Source organism: Myxocyprinus asiaticus, chromosome 1, assembly GCF_019703515.2.
Source record: "Myxocyprinus asiaticus isolate MX2 ecotype Aquarium Trade chromosome 1, UBuf_Myxa_2, whole genome shotgun sequence".
In the NCBI taxonomy this organism is placed as follows: Eukaryota; Metazoa; Chordata; class Actinopteri; order Cypriniformes; family Catostomidae; genus Myxocyprinus; species Myxocyprinus asiaticus.
Window position 1 is genome coordinate 37,438,869 of NC_059344.1, and position 22,142 is coordinate 37,461,010.

Sequence of the window (22,142 nt, forward strand, 5' to 3'; positions counted from 1 at the left end):
TATATTTATCACCCACATTCAGGACCGCCCCATCCCCAGAACACACAATCTGGGGCAAAATGAAAACCGAGTGTCAACCACTTCACATACGAAGCTCTGAACCCTCAACCAAAATTCTTGGATCTTAACACATCCCCAAAAAACATGGGATGAGTCCCCGTCTTCTGATTGGCATCACCAGCAGGTGGGTGTGTCTTTAAGACCAAGCCTATACAATCTAGTCCAATAGAATCGATGTAAAATCTTAAATTGTATAAGGTGCATCCTTGTGTCTCTAGATGCAGAATTGAAGTTTTTTAGAATCCTAGCCCACACTCCCTCCTCCAATACCAAGTTTAAATCTTTCTCCCATAATCTCTTGAGAGAAGTTGAAGCTCCATCCCCCCAGACTCTGAATTAGCAGGGAGTAATACACTGATGCCTCATGACCTTTTCCAAAAGCAGTAATCACCACTCCCAGAGTATCTGGCGCTTTAGGGGGGTGTATGCTACTCCCAAAAACATTACAGAGCAGATGGCGCAGCTGTAAAAGTGTATATCATTTTCAATGTATTTCTAAAAAATGCAATTCATGTCTTTATGTGTTAAACTTTTTAATAACAAAAATTACTGACAAAATCTAAGTAGAAGATGTATCCGTGCAAAAATTCAAAGCTTTTCATTTTTAGCCCAGGTTAATTAATGGTTTTGTTGGCAGTAAGATCGAGTAGACGGTCTGTGCTGCTCCGGAGGCTCGGCTGTCAAAGGCGATAAATCAGCCGGTTGTTTAATGAGATTCGCAGTCGAGTGCTGTGATGAATGTGTGGAATAAGAAGAGACACCACGGTGAACAATGACGTCCTGTCCTCAGTGTGTGTGCAAACATACTTTTTCTAATGTAATTTCTAACTAAAGGCAGACAGACGGAGAGCGTACAATCACTCAGCTGCATGGACACTGTAACACTGCTCTCTTCAAGGCTCTCTTGACATGAACACCATGACACAGAACCAAGCGCTGCTCAGTTGTGCTTACCTGACGGTTTAGTTTTGTACTTTTAACGACTTGAGGGAGCAAAGTAAGAATTACAGGGGGACTTATGTTGACTTTATGCCACATTCATCTTGAGCGCGAAGGAAATGCCCGCAGACTTTTACTTTGATCTGTGGAAAAGAACCTGTTACAAACTGTAGTTTCATTAATTTGACATCTGACTACTTTGAAAGATGTTAATATTCTTTGTAAGATGTATCCACATGTCTTCTACTTTACTTTATCTACAGTGATCATGACAGAGTCCGTATGGAAGATGATGAGGGCGAAGCTGGTGGTGCTGGGGAGAGATAACTGTGGAAAGACAGGTAATTGCAATGAACCAGACCGGACTTCACAATAGATGGTGCAAGATTACTCTAACTTGTGCTGTTTCTCTGTTCAACTCTAGCATTGTGTGTCAGATTCATCACCAAGCGTTTCATTGGAGAATATGAACATAAAAGGGGTAAGAACATTAACAAAACACAGGTAAGAATAAGAACTCAAGGATGATTCTCCTGAAACCTGTCAAGAAAATGTCCTATTTACTCAGAAATCAAAAGAAATGAATAGGAAATTATATTGCATATAGAAAATTAAGCCTGTTTTTAAGGCCATTAAGATTTTTTACATTGTGACGTTGAAAGTTATGCACATTATACCTCCCAATTCTCATTACCGCAATGCTAAATAAAGATAGCTTACAGTATATTCTTATTTTTGCATAAAAAGATTTAAATAGTAAAGTATTTATACATTATAGTACTCATAGCAGCCTTTCATTTTCGATGATATTAATTTAAACAGTCATTGTACAACAGCATCTTGTTTTTGCTGTAATGCAGTGTTAATAAGTACAGTGTTACAATAATGAGAATCATAATTGAAAACAATGGAAATAGAAAAAAATAAAATGTTCAGATGTGTTATGATAATGAGAACTGGGGGATAATTTGTGCTTAAGTGTCCACAAAATAATGTTGCAATGCAAAATTTCTGGTAACACTTTATTTTGCTGTGACCATGTTGCACATATTGCATATTCCTTTTGTTAATTGCTTTAGTAAAAACAGTAACACTATGCAAGTACAAGCAGTGCTGCAAAATAAGTATGTAATTATTACACGTAGTTCATTAGTATTACTCAGTAATTACCTATTACCTACACAGTAATACAAAAGTTTGACCAAAACTCTTAATGGTCCAAAATTCTACATGTAGTCTTCATTTTCTTTATTCAAAATATGTTATACAAAATATGCTTTGCTTCGGGGTCCTGATCAACATAAAAATGTTGTGATTGTTTACCACAAATATTTTTTCAACTTGTCCATACTTTTAAAAATGCTACATTTGAGGTTACAGTGGGGCACTTATAGTGGAAGTAAATGGGGCTAATTTTCTGGGGGGTTTAAAGGCAGAAATATGATGCTTATCATTTTATAAAAACACTAACATTAATTCTTCTGTTAAAACTTGCAAATATTTTGAGCTGTAAAGTTGTTTAAATCATATATTTTTTTCATATCATATAGGGTTTTAGGGTTTACTGTGTTATATCGTCATGGCAACAAAGTTGTAAAATTTCCTATAACTTTACAGGTTAGTAAGTGATTTTATCACACAAAAATCATGTTAACACATATTGTTTACTTCTTGTGGCTATACTTTTAAAAAAGTGAGTATTTAAACGTTTATGGTTTGGCCCATTTACTTCCATGGTAAGTGCCTCACTGTAACCCAGATTTGTGCTTTTTTGTCAAAATTTATTTGTGTGGTAATCAATATTATGTGACAAATGCTGTCAATTGAACTTACTGAAACTTGTATTGAACCTGGAATATTATTTTAAGAGTTTGGTCAAACTTTCTTTTACAGTGTCCTCATTACTGTGTATTTATTACACAGCTAATAAGCAATAAATATATAAATGGACATACAATATTGAATTGCGTTGAAATTATGTAATTATGTGAGAAGAAATAAATCACTGAACAGCTGAAATCAATCTCCTCTTTGTGTCGGAGTTCTGTTGGTGTTTATTTAGTAAATATAAATGAGCGTCTGACTGCTCATTATCCAGCCTTTTACAAGGCTACTTGCCAAATAGATAAATTAATGGGCAAGAAACATTGATTTGAGTTGAAATTATTTAATTAGCTTACTTGTAGAGATCTCACAAGCAATACCCGGATGATCGGTCTGATCTGTCTTAATCCCCAGATGGCGGTTGTTACTCAGAGATATCAGATCGCTAGATGGCGCCATTGACCAATCAGAATCGAGTATTCCAGAGCGCTGTGTAAAAAAAAAAGTATATTTGTGTTTATGATTTGGGGTTAAATATGACCAGGACATTTTCTTGACAGGTTTCGTGAGAATCACTCAAAAGGGTTAACACAATTAAATGCATACATACTGATGCTCTATTGACTCAACATATCTCCTCTATCGTTGTAAAGCTGACAACAATGCAGAATATAGTTTTAACACTGTTATTCTTCTCGTGTAACTACATCTCTGAATTTCACTTTAAGTTCTGTGCTCTTATCTGCATCGTATGACATGCCATATATTTTTTGTGTGTGTCTCTTAGAGGTTACCTACAGGTGTCAGAAAATGGTGGACAAAGAGCCGATTGAGCTGGAGATTTTAGACACTGTTAATAAGGTACAGCATGCCAGAGATTAGATCTGACAGCATCTTGCTGTGTTATATTCTGTCTCTTACCTATTAAGGAGCTGCTGTGCATCTGCTGCTGTTTCACAGGCATATTTATCCACCATTACAAAGAAAGACAGTAAGATGATCTTGCTCTGTCAAATGGCTGATGAGACACAGGACCCATTCCATTCCTTTCATGTCTGTTGTGCTGAATCTCAGGCTGGTCGATGGGCTTTAGCAGCCCGCCAGCCATTGATCATGTTACACAGAGAGAGGCACTTGTTAATTCACAGGCTGAAGCATTATCTGTGTGAGTATATTAGAGATGCAGAAGGGTTTGGGGGGATTTCAGTCACGTCCTATATATGCTCCATGGTGGAACCTGCTGTCAGAATCACATCTGCAAGATGTTCTAGATGTTCATTACCTCCATCCAGCATCTCACACTTTCACTCACCTCATCACATTCAAGAAATGAAGAGCTTTTCAAATGTGTGAATCTGAACTGTGTGTGTGTGTGTGTGTGTGTGTGTATATTTATATGTTTAGAAGCGCGTAGGACCTGCTTCCTCTCTGGAAAGCTCCATTAAATGGGGTGACGGGTTTCTAATTATGTATTCCGTCATGGATCGTAGCAGTTTTGACGCTGTGTCATGCCTTAAGAGACTGACTGACCACGTTAAAAAGACGCTCGGTAAGACTGATCTCCAATCACGTTGTGGGTGTGTATAATCACTGCAGATATATAGTGAAGGACAAATAAAACTGTTTAGTAAAACTTTTCTGGTATCAGTGCCATGTTGGCCCTCTGAGGAAGTTATGTTTATGTGAATGGACCCTCCAACTAACAAATAACTGTGTTATCCATCAGTGTGACTCAGCCTGCCTTAATAGGTCTCAGTTCAGAGGTTTCACCTCAGGCATGAACTCTATGACTTTCTTAATATAGTACACTGCAGTCTGTGAGTTTGTAAATGTGAGATAAGAAGATACATTGAAAGCAATATAAAAGAGAGTGAAAGTCCATCACAACGCAGCAGTCTTTTATGATGCCATCCATCTCCAGGTGCTGTCATTTTAATGGTAGCCTGTTCTATTTCAGTACTACAGCCTTCAGTACATCATTTGTTGTGTGTGTACTTGTGTGTGTGTAGATCAGCATCAGAAATTTTGGGGGGCCTCGGGACAAGAATGCCACCAAGAATGGCCCCAAAATTCAAATTGTGAGGGTGACAAATGAATTCTTTTTTATTTTTATTTGTAACTTCTGATGTAGTTTTTAATATTCTATTATAGTTGTATCCTAGTTATACATGGCATAAAATATGAATTGATGTTGATTTATTTCTTAGGTAATAAATTCTTAAATAAGTTGCTAATAAATATATGAGACAGAGTTTATGTTTTCAGTGGTTATAAAAACAATATGCCCCCATAAACAGTGGCAGCCCGTGCATTTTAAATCTAGGCCTTCAGTGCGATTCATGTCATTAAGAAAACACAGTTTCACAATGATTAAGACACCTTATGGCTTATGGACATCATACATTACGTCGCAGCTAACTAATAATACCAACCTACATTTTAAAAACTCGACCACGAACGAAAGCCAAAACTTGAAACGACACTGAATGCTCAAGTTATCCTAATCTTAACTGCAGCATGACTGTTTTGTGAAATATATTATTAAATAAATAGTTAGATACGTCTCTCAAACAGGCATTCAAAAATCATAATTTTTCATTTGAATCTACTAAGGAGGTCTATAATATCTGGAAAAAGCTATCTGATAATATTTGCAATTTAAATGTTGCTTGCAATAAATTTCAATGAATGCTCAAGACATGACTAAAAACGGTTCAAGGAATGAAAATGAAAAACAAAAAATGAAAACGAACGAAATTTTTAGCAGAACGTAACCAAAAACCAGTTACGTTCTTTTGAATTGTTCTGGAGTGAAAACGTTATTTTTTAAATGCTGGAAACCAGTTATAACCGGTTAATTTCGTTCTGAGAATTTATCATGAAACTGAAGGCCAAAGGGTTTATCACAGTATATTTATGGAACTGCACCACTTCATGTTGCCCATAAAAATTATACATGTGCTTTGATCCTGAAGGAAACTGCTGCATCACACATTTCTTTGCCTAATTGTCCGTTGTGGATGTCGTATTCTGTGAATGAAGACCTTTTTAACAACTGTGTATAATTATATACATGCATGGCTAATTCCGATACAAGGAAAACATTACCCGTTGTTTCCAAATCTTCACTGAATTATTGTTAGATATGATGCATTAATATAGATTTGATGCTGCTGGGTTTATTTTGAGGCAAGTGGCTTATTTCGAGCTTGGTTTTCCAGACCAGATTGCTTGCTTCTCTTGTGAGATCTGGCAATGCTGCAATTGGTATTTCACCCGCCCTTAGCACAGAATACTGTCATTTTTAAAAGAATGTTATTAATCGTTCTTTTATTTTGTTCTAACCGGTAAACAGTTGGAAAGGAGGCTGTGGAACTTTTAAACCAGAACGAAAAAAATACAGTTTTTGCTTGAATGTAAACATTTCATTTTGAGTCCCTGGCTATAACAGTACAAAAAGCACTTAATTTAATTGAAGTCAAAATCAGCACTCCTTTCCTGTTTAATAAATTAAGCAATCATACGGCCATGCAGAACGTCTCGGGTTTATAAACCCATTAGGATCTCTTTCTCAATGGCGATAACGGCAGTGAGTGATGACAGCTGTCTCTGTCTTGATCTTGCGCTCTTCGCTTTCAAATTACTTACATTACTTGATGCGTGATTGCGTCACTCAAGGCCAGCCAGAAGGCCTTAGGTGTGTTCGACTTCTTCAGTATTATGGGAAAATGTACTATTTGGCTTTACTGACTATCCAAAAGAAGATGAACAGTTTTTTCATTTAGTTAATCTTATCATAATTATGGCCAAATTTCATATCCATAAATCTAAATTTATCAGCGTAAAACCCAACTTTATGGTTTTGTTAAGAGAAATCAAGGTGTACATTGACAATATTAGACTCTTTCAATAAGAAAGCATTAAAAACTGTGAGTATTTGTGAGCTTTATGAAATATTTATTTACATTTTCTTAAGGCACTTTTATGTATTGATTTCTTTCATTCCTGGCCTTTTCTTTTCGGTTGTTTACTTATTTTTGGTTATTGTTTCCTTTTCTATATATTTCTATATATTTATATTGTAAAATGCATATGCTATTGTATAATACTTATCGTTATATTTACACATTTGTAAATGTTACTGTTTACTAAATAAAAATAAATAACATTTCAAAAAGTTGCGCAATGAAAAAAATAAAATGAAAAAATAATAAAATAAAAGGTGTGTTCTACTTCATGCAGCGCTGCACAGACAGATCGGCGCTGGACTTGAAGCTGTGCATGTCGGTTAGAAACGTTATCCTACTTAAGCCGGCGCCACCGCCGTACGTTTGCCATCAAAGTACCGCGAGAGCCAGTCGAGAGCAGCCGGCTGATGACGACACAGCTTTCACGATTGGCCAGACTCACAACGGCTGTGTCTCGTTTCGAAGGCTGCTTGCTAAGTAGGACGCGTCCTTTGAAGGCTGCAGTATACCGAGTGTCCTCCTTTCAACAAGTCTCGTTTAAACAAGACGGCCTTCGTAGGACGAACGGAAACAGAACTCATCACGGTTGCTATGACAGCACACCACTCATTAACAAGCGAGATCACTTTGAGTGAGAAGGTAACAAAGTCCCTTTAGAAGAGAATGTATGAGGTACATTTTAGGAGAGTTATAATGATGTAAAGAGAAAAGAAAATAGATTTTACAGGTGTAATTTTAGTCTAATAATATATTTTAATTATATATTAATATAATTATACATAATATATACTCTGCACCCATCTACTGAGGTACTTAAACTTGGGAATTAACATTCCTTGCGTTTGAACATCATATTTACGGGCAAATTGGCATCATTTTTTTTTTTTTTTTTTTTTACACTTCCGTTGAAGCAAAGAATTGTGGGTTATGAGTGAAGAATACACCTCATGCACCCTCCAAATTACTGACTCCTTTATTGGTATTAAAATAATACTGGCTTTTATTGTACTTTCTTCTTGCACACCCTACAGGCACTGTATTAGGCAGCACATAACACTTCAGATAAATAATGTTTCTGTGATTCAGATAGACAGATCAATCTGTCTATCTGAATCACATTTCGTCTGCAAACATCACGTGATCTTCTGTGACTGGTGTGGGTTCAGCCAGGGCCGTAGCTAGTGGGGTGAAAAGTGGTAATGATTCTAGGGGCCCACAGGTCCAGGGGGGTCCCACAACAAATTCTAAACCATATTTTTTAATAGGAAAGGGGCCCTGAGCAATTTACAGTCAGGGGGCCCAGAATACCTTGCTACAGTCCTTGGTTCAGCAAACCATGGGAAGAGCAAAGTGTCCAGCTTGGCTGCTCTCTTTTCAGCTCCTCCCCTGACTGCAAACGGCAAATCTCGCCGATCGGTAAATCAAGATGCAGTTCAAGTCGAACACATCTAGTGACTGGGATTTATCTAAAAAACTACACCCACCAAGAACAAATAAATCAATCTGATTGGCTGATGAATCTGACAATCTGACTTTAGATGCCCATTCATTTTCCCTATTCGTGTGTAGATGAATTAATTGTGGAACGCGATTAAAAATACATGGGCAAAAAGGTGAATGAGAATGACAAAATGATTTATTAGGCATGTTAGGCCAGCAGAGAAGGCTTAGCTTGCCCTGATAATTTGCCACTGCCATAAAGGTAAAAAGTAAAAACAAAAATCTAATCCAGGGGGCAAATATTGCCACATAATATAAAAGTTAATTTCTGACACTTGTGTGGATGGTTCAGCTTTGCCTACATTGTGGAGACCAGCTGTCCACACGAGGAAAATGACTTCATAAATATTCTAAATAATTAAAGTCTTAATGAAAATGTAAAAATGTGAGGGTTAAAGGGATAGATCACCCAAAAAGGAAAATTCTCCCATCATTTACTCACCCTCATGCCATTCCAGAAGTGTATGACTTTCTTTCTTCTGCAGAACACAAACACAGTTTTTTAGGAGAATATTTCAGCTATGTAGGTCCATAGGCTACAATGCAAGTGAATGGTGACCAACATTTTTGAAGCTCCAAAATGAACATAAAGGCAGCATAAAAGTAATCCATACAACTCCAGTGGTTAAATCCATGTCTTCAGAAGCGATATGATGATTGTGAGAAGCAGATCAATATTTAAGTCCTTTTTTACAACAAGTTCTCCTGCCCAGTGGGTGGTGAAATGCATGAAGAATGTGAATCACCAAAAATAAAAGAAGAAAGTGAAAGTTGAGATTGGTAGTAAAAAATAATTTAAACATTGCTCTGTTTTTCACCCACATCATATCACTTTGGAATATATGGATTTTACCACTGGAGTTGTGTGGATTACTTTTATGATGCCTTTATGGGCTTTTGGAGCTTCAAAATTTTGGTACCCATTCACTTGCATTGTGAGGACCTACAGAGCTGAGATATTCTTCTAAAAGTCATAGTTTGTGTAAATGATGGGAGAATTTTCTTTTTTTCCTTTAAGTAGGTGTAGAGTTAGGGGATATCATTAGCTCATTATAAAAACAGTAGAAGTCAATGGAAAGTCCTTGACCGAAAAGTAAACGTGTGTGTGTGTGATTTCCAGGTATACCAACGGTCATTGTAGCCAATAAATGCGACATGGAGTATGGACGAGTGGTGAGGACAGATGAGGGACAGGCTTTGGCCTCAGATCTAAGGTCTGTACACTCTGCTATCACTGATGACTACACCGTTATAAGTGACAGTATGAAGTACGGTATATGTTTACATTCTTAAACCAAAATGATAAATATCAGAGCAGATGTTATTATCACTCTCATACAACCCAATTATACAATAAGAACATTTTAAACGCCATTGTTTGTACGTTGAAAATCTTGATGTGTGTATTAGTGTAGTTTCACTGGTGGTGGTACAGGTGCAGTTTCTTTGAGCTGTCTGTAGCAGAGGACACTTCTGCAGTGGAGGATGCATTAGGACAGCTGGTGCGTGAAGTGCGTCTGGAGTTTCAGCACCACTTGCTGGCTATGGACAAGAGATCACGAATGCTCCAGATGAGACATGCACTCAAAAACAGACTCACAAGGAGTAAAACCATGCAGTGGTGACCAGAAGGACTAAATGCAATTAGCAAATCTGACATCTGTATCCACTACAGTAGTGCTCACATCTATCATGACAATCAGAGAGGATCCAATGGATCCAGTGTCTTATGGATTCCCAAATCACTTCACTTTTATTGTCACACAACCATATACACAAGTGCAATAGTGGGTGAAAGTCTTGGGTGTAGTTCCGATCAACATATCATTCGTGCGTGTGCGTTTATGGCAGACAGCATAAAGCCGCAAAATGTAGCAGTGTTTTTAAAGATGCAGTGCGTAATTTCTGTGCCACTAAGCACCAAAAGAAATTGCAAAAATAATGACAAACAACCCATTGCATTGTTCATAAAACAGGTAGTTTCTAGTTTTGTAACCCACTTATTTATGTGTGAGTCATGTAGGCCTTTGCTGATTTGCCGGTGCTGGGGTAATTCTGATGGCTTGTCAAGTAATAGGTCATGCCTAAAATGGCAAATGATGTGCATCATGGCAGAAGATCTGTGTATTATGATGTTTCAATGCTCATTTAATCTAGTTTCAGTCTCCATGAGTGTGAAATATCAAGAGGGAGTAGAACAAGTTGTCTTTTGACATTCTGCAGTGTGAATGTGAATGAGACTAAATCCACTTTGTAATTAGAATAAAATGTTTTCAAAATAGTATAATAGGTTACATTACAATCTATAGTGTAACGCCTATCATTGTTATAAGTATTTTTGTTTTTGTGCATGTATTATTAAAATGTATATTAGTGTGACAATGAAAAAACATCCAATCACTTCACTTAGATGATGTCCAAACCCCATGTCCTGGGAGAAAAACAGAAATGAAACCCTGAAATGAAACAATTTATTTTACAATTTTATTTAGCAAAAATGGTAAAAATAAATAAATACAAATTGATCAAATGCTCCAGCAGTATCCAACCTCCTCAGCAGAAAGAAATTCATGAAGTTATATATTCAAATAACTTACACATGGATTCTATGAGAAAAGGCAAACAGACATCAGGCAACACACAAGATCAACAAATAAAACATACAAAGTGTAAAAAACAAAAAAGAAAAAAAAAGTGAACAAAGGAGCAATACACATCCTTTTCTAAAACTATTATGAAATAATCTAAATACTTTTATACAACAAATTAAAGTAAATTGTGTTTTTAATTTATCATTTAGGACACAATTTAGGATTAAGCACTGACAATTATGTTGCAATAATCTATCCTTGATTTGACTTGAGGGTTTAATCAACCTGAATGAGGTAACGGCATGAGGTGTAAGACTGAATCTTCATAAGCATTATCATGCTTATCTTGACTTGAACAAAAGCCTGAGCTCTCAGTAAACACTATAACGTCCGAGGAAATCAGATTTCACACACTAAAGGACACAACACCCAATTCTCATGTGTAAGTAACATGAATGTGGAAACAATAGATCTCATCAGAGAACATCTGCCACTGAACCACTCTCAGTCCTATTAGCCACATCTGGCATTAGGATTCTTGGCCCTAGGAGAATGGGAGATGACATTTACAAACGTCACATCTGATGAGCTTTGATGTTCAGGGATCTTTCTTTTTAATGCACTAGAAAAGCAGAATTCCACTAAACCACTGAACAGAATGCAGTTTGAGAAATGTTTCTCTAGATGTTGCTTTGGAATTTTTGCAAGTGTAAAGAATGTGTGAACAATTATGTGATTCTACTGAAATATTGTTTCCTCTTGAACTCTGATGCAACGTAAACTGAGGGGCAGATGCCCCTCTAAACAGACTGGGATAGAATCATTTAACTAAAAATAAAGTCTTCTTTTATAAATTTTGTAAAAAGTTGAATGAATATACCAGCAAATCATTTTGTGTTTTGTTATAAGAGGTAAGCACTTAAGAGTTCTTATGTTTATAGGCAGTGCAAGCACTGTCCTTACATCCACAACCAGAATGATCAGATGATAAAGTAGGTTCTGTTTCCTAAAAGGGAAAAAATCTCACTCATTGTGCTGACAACTGATTCTAAGACACTGACAAGTCATAGCACTAAATTAAACAGCCTAACGTATTCTATAGAACTTAAGGCAACCAATACACAGAGGCTACAGCAGGCCAGAACTGCATGTTCAGCATTGAAACCATGTACATGTGCACACTCACAAACCTGAAATGAAGATAAAAACACTGTTGATAATTCTGTCTTCTATCAACAGCAATGCATCCCTTGTGTTTGACACCACTGGTTTCTGGATTATTTCTTCTGCTTTCTTAAACACTATAGAAGTGTCATCATGGCACATGATACAGTGTTCTACCTACCACGGCTGTATCTGAGGTTGCCATATACTGTATGTTAGAACTGGTCTGGTCTATTAAGTCTGTGCTTGTTCACGTGTACGACACATGGTCTGAAATATACAGTGGTGAGAGAGCATCAGCTCTGATATAGTAATGCAAAATATAAAAAAATTATGTGATAATAGAAGCCCCTTAATATTGGAGACAATGCTAAGTTGTGGCGCAAGGCATAGACCTTATGCCTGCTGTTTTGTGCTTTAGGACAGATTTAGAGAAAAGTGTTACCACCTAGTAAGATGACACCGTGAAATGATACAGAACAGAAGCCCTTAAACTGGCCCATAAGCATAACTTTACTGGCACACTGGTTTTATGGTATTTTTTTGACGGCATGTGTGCAAGTCTAAAAAGATTCTTCATTTTTTTCATAGTTTTAGAGAATCAAAGTTCTTGGACAAGGCATGAGACCCCTGCTACACTCTGGTATTAAAAAAATCCTCTGGATGTGGATATGGAGTTCCATGGAGCACGAGTGATGTGAGATCAGTAAGTCTCAAATCATCATCCCTTCTGTAAAAAAAAACATCCGTGACTGAGACGGAACTGCGCTCCCATTAAATCACATCTGTTCAGTAGATAAGGCATGGTTAGAATTGACCTCACAGACACTTCAGGACTGACACTACAAATACTATTCTACTACTCTTAAATATCTATTTAATGTTTAGTGTAACAATAAAATAACAGTTCCCAGTGGAATTAATTATTTGGCAGAACAAAACTAATGAATATTTTGTAAGAAAAAAACTATAAATAATGTTATGTGTAAAAATACCAAAACATATTTACAGTAATGTTTCAGCTTTTAAAAACACCAAGAAATAGACAAATGGGAATGACAGTAGTTAAATCTCCAGTGGGACGACTGAAAGGCCTGTATTTCTGTTAGCATGTGATAACCTGTGTGGTGCTCCCCGTTACGCTCTGGAGCCCTAGAATTAGACACAATAACATAAAACTAGACAAAACAACTGCACCTCGGCTGCATTTCACTGACAAAACGGACACTCAATTCCTCATATCTTAGATCAGAGCTACAGGACCTGATAGGAAGCTGCACTACTCAACTACCAGAGGGCTGCAGGAACAAGACCTGCACCCAATCCTTCGGAAGCTTTCCCACTCAGAGGTGCTATGGCAACTGTATCAGGCACACAATGGTGTGATATCTTTAGATTTTATTACTCTTTTCTATTATTTTCTATATCATTATTCTTTGAAGAAATATTTTCAGTGTGCACATATTAGCATACACATTGCTGGTACTTTAGGAACCTCCTTTCTGCATGTAGTAAATGGCACTATGGACTTTCTTTCCCTCAAAGATACAAGAGATGAAACAAAAACACAAAACAATAATACTGTTAACTGGCACACTCTGGGCACCAACTGTGGTGGGGTAGTCCATGCTATTTTACCCCCTCAGTCACTCCCGTAAGGGGTACGATTGGGCCGAGGAGGGGCTGTGGGATGACGCTGAGGTCACTGTTGTTGTTTTTATATTTCTTTATATTTCCCTCCCCTGTGGACACTGTTCCATTGGTACTGAGAACCCCCTGGTTGCTGCTGTTATTGCTGAAGGCTGTGCTGTTTGTACTGGGTTCACTCCTGATTCTGATGCTTTTTATTTGTGTGCTCTCTTCAGTGCCCTCACTGCTAGTGTTGCTCTTTGTGTTTGTAGTATCGCTCTTAATTGTGTTATTATTTGTGGCGATTTGGTTGAAGGTTTCGCTTATGTTTGAAAGAGTGCTAATTATCACCATAGTTTCAGAGGAGCGTGATGAGTTATTTGTGTTATTGTTTGTGTCTGTAGTGACTGCACTGGAGCTGCTGGGTTTTGAAGCTCCATTGTGGGACACATCTCCATTAGCCATGCCTACAGGAGAGATGAGCTCCTGGTAATGGAGGGGGGACAACTGGATCCCTCTGATCAGACGCATCAGCCCTCTAATTTTCTCCAGTGAAGCCTCCATCTCTCTGTGCTGGGCCATCACGCTGTTTTTGCTGTCCATACATGTCTGTGCAAGGAGAATACACAGTGCTGACTCATACATCGGAAATCTCATCAGTATATAGTCACAGAATTCAGGTCTTTTGGAGGTATAGCATAATAAATTAACTCAAGCAGTTATCTGTGTCACAGTAATATTTGTAATTTCAGATTTGATAGAATGACTCATTGTGCTTGAGCTGAGAATGGATCAATGTTATCTGATAAAGAGAAGGACAAGACTGGATGACTCGCTGTACTATTAACAGAATATGAGCTGAACCGTTCTCTTACCGTTATGGTGTTGCTGAGCTGTCCGACTTTGTGCTCCAGTGTCTCTCTCTCCTGCCGCAGCTCTGTGCTCCATCTTTTCAGACGATCTTTCTCTCCCTCTTTAGCTACAGGGAAATGAGAGTATGTGTAAATCTCAACAGTATAGGGCAGTTAGTAAAGGATGAGAGATGTATAAGGGCATTCAATAAGAGGCTCAATCATAGTGCATCACACTTTGTGTTTTGACTTTCTGTTTTGTTTTAATGTAGACCATCACTCCCATCTAAAGTTTTTTCTGCTGAGTACATACAATCATTGGATATGAGTCTCATATCTTCTTTATGTGCCAATGTAGGTGTGCTGTTAAAGGTAAGAACGCTGTGTGATGAAACTACTCACCTGCTTTATAAGAGATGTAAGAATGGACAATAGCAAGTGTCCCTGGCCACTCAATAGCATCTTCTTTCGGCAGAATCTAAAGAAAACATGCGTACTGTATGGTACTGAAGTACACTTCTATTCACAGTTCTGCACTCAAAGTGATACACACACATGAACACTCAAAATGAATGCACAGAGATTAAATCAAATCAAGTGGAGAAAATGAGGCGAACTAAATTTACAAATTCTCGAGCAGTCTTGATGTCGATTGCTGGTTTTCTGTGTATTTGCCCTCTTATGGGGAGTTATGTTTTTGCTAATATCTATAAGGTTTAGCTAAGTGAAGCTAATCTTCAACCACATCCACAATAATCCATTTTGTTTAAGAACACATTGATTTTGCTACGTTTAAGCCTCCCATTCACACTAAAATGGCATTTCCTCCACTAAAAGACTTTCGAAGACACTCCCAATATTGTGGAAAACAATGACTTTAGGAAACTGAAAACGGAGGCTTCAAACTCAAAAGGATTAGTGTGGACTTGGCCTTGGGTCCATGGGCATTTACCTGGTTTCGGCATTTGAGCCAAATTCACAAGTCCTTAGGGACAAAAGTGAAGGGTGGGTCCAGGCAGTTTAGCTCATACACATGTGAGCATGTATCACAAATGAGAAGCTGCCCACTGCTTCTGCATCCACCAATCACAACAGCAGCAGCTAAATACTGATTAACCAATGAAAAAGCCTCCATTGAAAATTGGTCAAATTAAAAAAGAAGAAAAAAATATAAAGCCTGAAGCTAAATAATTAAAGTTAGCTCTATGAAGATTTCTTGCTTTGTAAGATCAGTGACAAAAGTGAAACATGATACAGCATGGTACAAAACAATGAAATGAATGAGAGTTAATAGCAATGAATTTCTAATGAAAAATGCTCCTCAGTTCCCTGAGACTCATAATTCACCTCCACTAGATGGCACCGGTAAGCATGGTGAACATCAGTGGAGGGAAGCCTAAATAGTGTCTCAGGAACTGTCATGGACTGACTATATCAGCTACTTACATCCCCTGCTGAGCTGGGGCTGGCTGAGGGTGAATGTGATGGAAAGGTGAGTGAGAGGGCAGGGGAGAATGGGCTGCCCGCAGTGGGCCGCTGTAGGTCGGGGGAGGCAGAATGATGGCTGCTGGTGGTTGGGGGGAGGGGCCCCCGCTCCACAATACTGCGGTTTTTAGAAGGGTGACCTGGGTGAGATGAAACAAAGGACAAAACAAAACAGAAAAGAAAAAGAAGACAAAACATTGGTGTAACATACCTCTGACAAGCTGTCCTCATTGGCTAGGGTAGCAGGAAGGAGGTGGGGGTGGTGTGAGGGTGGGTGGTTGGGAGGGAGAGAGCAGCATTAGATCACAAAGGAAGCATTGCATGCTGGGTAACCACACATTCTGCAAAAGCTGGCCTTAGATCAGCTGATAAAGGCAGAAGGCATTACATTTGGGCAGTTGGGGATAAGCAATGGCAATAACAAAGATAAAGTAAATGTGCAGCGTCTTAAACCAACGTAATGTATATTGCATATTTGTTTGTGTACTGGGCATTAACAACAAAAGTATAGCTGTCTGTCATCAGTAAGTATCTTTTGTAGTAATGTTATGTTCCAAAAGCTAAAGCAATTTAACCAACAATGTTTTTCTTTCTTTAGAGAAACTCTTATTCATTTTTACATGTAAAGGTCTAAGAAAATATTACATTTTATTAATAAATGAAGGGCTCCAAAAACAGAAATAGTTTCTGTAGCCCTTCAAACATATTAAATAAACATGGCCATACACAATTGGACAAAGAGGCTTTCTGACCAGCTTACAAACAAATTTATAATTGCATTTTAATGTAAGAGGCAGGAGCTTTTTAACAGCATTTTAGCACTACTAATTCTGGCCTCAATCACATTATTATTATCATACTACACTTTCTCACAGGGATGTTTTCTTCAAACAAATACATTTTCACTTTATGGCATCAGTTATTCCAACATTTAAAGGTGAAGTTTGACGACAAAATACGTAATAACCCAGTTTATTGTTCATTGAGATCTATTTGTAAGCCATTCGTGGGTTTACCTGCCCCAAATGTATAAACACTGAGCCTCCCAGAAACCTTTAAAACACTGATGTTTATATTTTGAGTGGCCCACTCAGCTCCACCCATCCCTTTCTAGCTCAACCTATAACGTGAGTTTGGGGCGTGGCTACTTGTAGTAAACTGTTCAACCGGGAGAATATGAACATCAATGACAGACGTGTTACAGAGGAAACAAAACTTCAAAGACTTGCTAAAAGACACAGAGAACGGAGTAAAACCAGAGTGAACGCTTTCAAGGTGGAGGACTTTAAAGGGAATTTTTGGGGTTCGATTCTTGCCGTGTTGCTTCTTAACAGGTAAGCTACACTCTGGTATTGTCACACAAGTTAGCTCATTACTGTTGAGCGTCAGATAAATTCGTAAGATACTCGGAATATGTATCTTCGCTTACTAGTTACCAAGAACTATCCCACCTCTTGTGCTAGATCCTCCGCACACCCAGCTGCCGTTCAATCAGGCGATGTTATCGGATGAGCCGATTCCTCTGCAAAGCTTTCTGTTCGGTATGTTTAAGTTATAGTGGTCTTGTTTATTATGACGTTAAACGTTTATCACCTTTTATTTAGTATGGCCTATTTGTTCATAGGGAATCAGAGAGTGCGAAAGGGCATGATGAGTCTGAGGTGTGTTGGCAAAGGATGTTTAAATACATACACATTTTTGTAATTCTGTTTGGTGCCACTAGTAGAGCAGAAATTACACACTTCATCTTTAACTGAATATGCTACAGTGGCAGCTGTTCCAAGCAAGCTGATACATCCTCTGTGGGCAAAATTGGCCATACCAGTTATAATCTGGGGTTATAACAAAAAGTGGCAATCTTTGGTCAATTGTAATGTTTCATTTGAGTTTTTTATTCAAATTATTTAAATTATGAAACAGACAGAGTATGAGTAGTTAAGTGGTCTGTCCAATACAAGTACCATTGGCGTACTTATGACGCAGTATTGTAGCACCTTCAAGATGTGCAAAACTAGCCTAATTGTGGATCGATATAGTAGGCAGAGAACATTTTCTGACTACTTTACTAATGTATACACTTTTACAGCAGCCTGAAGACAGTCATTATCCAACTTAACACACTGCAGGGTAATTTCTTCCTGTCTCACACAACACACTTTAGGGCCACTCCACAGCAGAGTGCCTGTGAGCGCATTACATAATCAAACAGTCATTACTGCAGAATGTGCTTGTGTGAGATAAAGAGAGACTAACTGATGGGATTATATTAGAGTGGATCAGTTCAGTTTGAGAGATGTAAAAAAGCTATGGATGATACTGGGCATAAAGCGCAACACAATGACTACTGTTTTAATGGGGGTTTTTTTAAGAAGAAAAAAAGCTACATTTCAGACATAAATATCAGTGTTTCTGAAAGCTCATTATAGAAACAGCAGAAAAATGATATGTTGAAAACAGTGATATCTGTGCTTGGAAATTTGCATGTAATATACTTAATATAGGCACAGAGAGACGTGCGATTGGCTGAACTCACCTATCTTCCTGCTAGACTGGTTAATGGAACTCAGATATGACACTGAGCTCTTCTTCCGCTGAAACATATACAGGCACAATTGATTTAATCAAATATGTCCAATCTGTGAGCTGTTTGTATTATACTGTTCTTGTTTGGTGTATACATGTTTGTTACCTCTGGTTCGAACATGGCTCCACTATATAATGGATTTGCTGTCGTCCTTCTCTTACGCTCCTGACGCCGGCTCTGAATCTCTATACAAACAAAGCAGGAAAACTCAATACACATGCACGTACACACACACACATATGGACACATTTAATTCTACTGACCTTCCAAATAGTCACGTGTGACCAGTCCCAGCGACAACATGAAGGCCAGTTTCTGTAGAAAAAATGTATGGTATTTTCTTGGTAATCACCATAAACATCACCATAATCACCATTACCCTAAATAAAAAATGTAATGTTAACATACAATAAATGCATTAGTTACCAGTGGGCTCTCCTGATGTTTGGAAGAAGGTGTGTGTGTGTTGGTGGTGGACGGTGAGGATGGTGTATCTATGGACAGTGGAGGTGAAGTGTGTGTAGGTGTGTCTGGAGAGATGAGCAATGAAGTCTTTGGCTCTGTCCCATATTCCACAACAGGTGTCTGAAACGAAACAAAGGACATGTTAATATATACTGATGAATGTTTTTACCTAACTCCAAAAGCAAATTTCCCTCACCGTGTTGTCAGAGCTTCGGCTGTTGTGAGGTAACTGCTGAACATGTGTCTGGGCAGATGGCTGTGTGTGTGTAGAGGGAGAGATCAGGATGCCTGTACGGTTAGAGCTGTTGGGGCAGGGCAGGCCATTGAGAATACGCATCTGCTGGACATGAACACAGGAAGCGGGGGCAGTGCTCAGTAACACTGGTGACTGCAGGGTCTGTACTGACACCTGACCAGGAGCTGGGCATAGAGAGACTGGAGGTTGGGGCCTGACCTGCTCACACAAAAACAGAGTGAAAACAACAAAATTATTTATGGAATGATATGAAAAGCCGAAAGTGTGCTTGGTTTGTAATTTGCCATTATTTGTCTCGCACACAGTGCACGTGATGTAAATTTCGTCATCAGTGGTGGCCATGCAGCCAATCTGTGGGCATGTCAGTGCACGTCATATATGCATGTTATTAAAATTGACTGCACTAATCAGGTCAGGTGGAGTATTACATATCAGTTGTAGTGTGCATGTGATGAACCCATTAATATGGGCTTAAAGTCAATGCGCACACTTTGAAGGGATACAACACTTGACCCAGCGCGAAATGTAGCGGCAGGTAAAAAAACAAAGCATATCCTTGGCTTAAGGTCAGAAAATACCCAACTCAGGAGTCTACCACACCATGTACATGTTTTTTTATGTCTGGCAATCTAAAATATTTGGATTTATGTGATGCACTGTTAGTACATCACAAGCTGAAGTACATAACCAAGGTAACAATTTCTGTCTGGCTAACAAATACGATGTAATGTTTTGCACCATAAGACCATTTGTCCAGCAAAAGTGCATTTTATAGAGTTACATTTGAGATATTATTGCACATTAAAAGAATTGCATATTAAAATAATTGCATTAAATAAAATTGTGTATTTTTCAAGGAAAACGTAACATTTAATATTAAATATATAAATATATTTTCTGACACATAAATGTTTTTGCTAAAAATAAAAAAGTATATATTTTTTTGTGGTGGGACCACTGAAAATGGTGGCAGGGCAATAAAAAAGTAGAAAAAAAAAAAAATGTTTTCCAAAAAATTGGCCTTATTCTTATTGCTGAGCCCTACTGTATCTAGACTCCACTACTACACAAATAAGTTTCCTACACAACTATTCCACAATACCATTGTTTTACTGACCTTTTTTATATTACCAGCTCTGCTCCAATGTAAATGAAAGTTGTCTTCTTATTGTGTTTATTTTTCTGCAGCACCCGATCTTTCTCTGTCATCACATTCAATTCTGCAAGCTTACAACTCAGCTAAAATATAAAATTGTTTTGCTGTAGATATTTCAGCAGAAGTGCAGCAGCACTGCCACATAATCAGCCTTCAACAAAACTATACCTGCATCTACCACTATCCTAAAGCTTCTCAGAGAGCCTTTAATGAGGCTTCTGTGAATCTTCCAAGAGCCTAAACATGTATATTGCTGTGATTTTATTAGTGTACTGTATATGCACACACACACACACACACACACAGCACACCACATAAAATACAACAGCACAGGACATTGTTAGAGAGAAATCAGGGTTAGGGATCAGTTTAGGGTGAAGAGCAAGAGCCAAAGCGGGGAATGCAAATGTCACCACTGTACAAGCAAACAAAAATGAAAACCAAACCAAAGCAAAAAAAAAAAAAAAACATTGCACAGAAAATCACAGCTGCAGTTTTTAAAAACACATAGATAGACACACAATAACGCGCAGCAGTGAGGGCTTTTCACTAGTCCAGCCAGGCATTAGGGTGTGAAGTGTTTCCATGGAAACAAACCTGCGGTAGAGAGGCCGGCCGAGTTGTCTGTCTGGTGGGTGGGACAAACTGAGGAACTTTGATTGGCTGGGAGGCAGCTTGAACCTGTGACAAGACCGCCCATTTATTGCACAAAGACACCCTTACTTTACCCACAATTCCAACATACATCCTACAACAAATAATTACTGTAACATATTTATCCATACATACTGAGCCTCAAGTAGAGGCAGATAACGCGTACATTTAGTCATTTAAAGTAGCAGATACATTTATTTAAAGGGACTTAAAATTAGGAACATCACAAGCAATTTGTCAAACAAGAGCCAACCATATCTGCAGTATCACACTGCCAAGTTCAATAACACTAAGCTAGTAAAAGTAGTGGAGAGTAAGTTCCAAGAGTAAGCTAGAGTGGTACAGAAGCTTGAGCAGAAGAAGTGCAAAACAGTAGACAGGCTAAGATTGTAACAGAATGACTGCTCAAAATCCAGAGAACCAACCTTGAACTCTAGGGATCTAAATGATTCCTATCATAAATCCAAGAGACTAATACTGCCTCCCACCACAATGCAGTTTGAAAAACAACATGGAGATGAGAAAACGAAACTCACGATGTTGTATAACAAGAAATTCAAAACTGCTTTGAGAAACTTACAACAAAAGTGCTATTGGGTATGACTCGCACAGGCTCTGCTCCCTGATTGGTCGGTTGGACGACAGTTTGGAAGTTTACTGGTGAGTTTGGAGGATCCGAGTAAGGAGGGCTCCCCAGGAGAGTGTTGCCAAGGGTTGTAACCACGGTGATAGTGGGTGCTGGTGTCATGATGATAGGTGAGGTGGGTGTGGCAGCGCTCAGCACCAGAGGTAGAGTCTTTGAAGCAATGACAGGGGCCAACGAGTTCTACAGAAGCATAAACACAATTTTAAACACTTTAAATTTAAAATCTTTAGTAATTCACCCAAAAATATAAATTTATAGTCATTTTTTTTACTGTCGTTCCAAACCCATATGACTTTGTTTATTCTGTGTAATACAAAAGGGGAAATTCGGAGGAACCGTCACAGTCCCTCTTTTCAATATAATGGCAGTG

General features: G+C 38.2%; 2 protein-coding genes across 9 annotated transcripts in view; one reads left to right on the forward strand and one right to left on the reverse strand.

Moving 5' to 3' along the window:
• Nucleotides 1-914: 914 nt before the first annotated feature.
• Nucleotides 915-11,631, forward strand: zgc:110699 (uncharacterized protein LOC325371 homolog). The gene is made up of 7 exons (XM_051698220.1): nucleotides 915-1,057; nucleotides 1,263-1,340; nucleotides 1,424-1,480; nucleotides 3,611-3,684; nucleotides 4,228-4,372; nucleotides 9,412-9,505; nucleotides 9,727-11,631. Coding segments are annotated over exons 1-7 (639 nt in total). The 5' UTR covers nucleotides 915-1,056; the 3' UTR covers nucleotides 9,917-11,631.
• A 144-nt stretch (nucleotides 11,632-11,775) lies between these two features.
• phf21aa (PHD finger protein 21Aa) overlaps nucleotides 11,776-22,142 on the reverse strand; it is a 29,819-nt gene continuing 19,452 nt past the window's right edge. For 4 of the 8 annotated variants that reach the window (XM_051697196.1, XM_051696954.1, XM_051697116.1 and 1 more), the window contains 11 exons: nucleotides 21,707-21,952; nucleotides 21,070-21,153; nucleotides 19,257-19,514; nucleotides 19,022-19,180; nucleotides 18,859-18,910; nucleotides 18,701-18,780; nucleotides 18,545-18,602; nucleotides 15,973-16,151; nucleotides 14,929-15,004; nucleotides 14,551-14,654; nucleotides 11,776-14,284 (listed from right to left, as the gene is read on the reverse strand). In XM_051697196.1, coding sequence (XP_051553156.1) covers nucleotides 13,676-14,284; nucleotides 14,551-14,654; nucleotides 14,929-15,004; nucleotides 15,973-16,151; nucleotides 18,545-18,602; nucleotides 18,701-18,780; nucleotides 18,859-18,910; nucleotides 19,022-19,180; nucleotides 19,257-19,514; nucleotides 21,070-21,153; nucleotides 21,707-21,952 — 1,905 coding nt within the window. In that variant the 3' untranslated portion in view covers nucleotides 11,776-13,675. Of the gene's footprint in view, nucleotides 14,285-14,550; nucleotides 14,655-14,928; nucleotides 15,005-15,972; nucleotides 16,152-16,222; nucleotides 16,246-18,544; nucleotides 18,603-18,700; nucleotides 18,781-18,858; nucleotides 18,911-19,021; nucleotides 19,181-19,256; nucleotides 19,515-21,069; nucleotides 21,154-21,706; nucleotides 21,953-22,142 lie in introns of all 8 variants that reach the window. The other 4 variants (XM_051697421.1, XM_051697494.1, XM_051697344.1 and 1 more) reach the window with 3 other exon arrangements.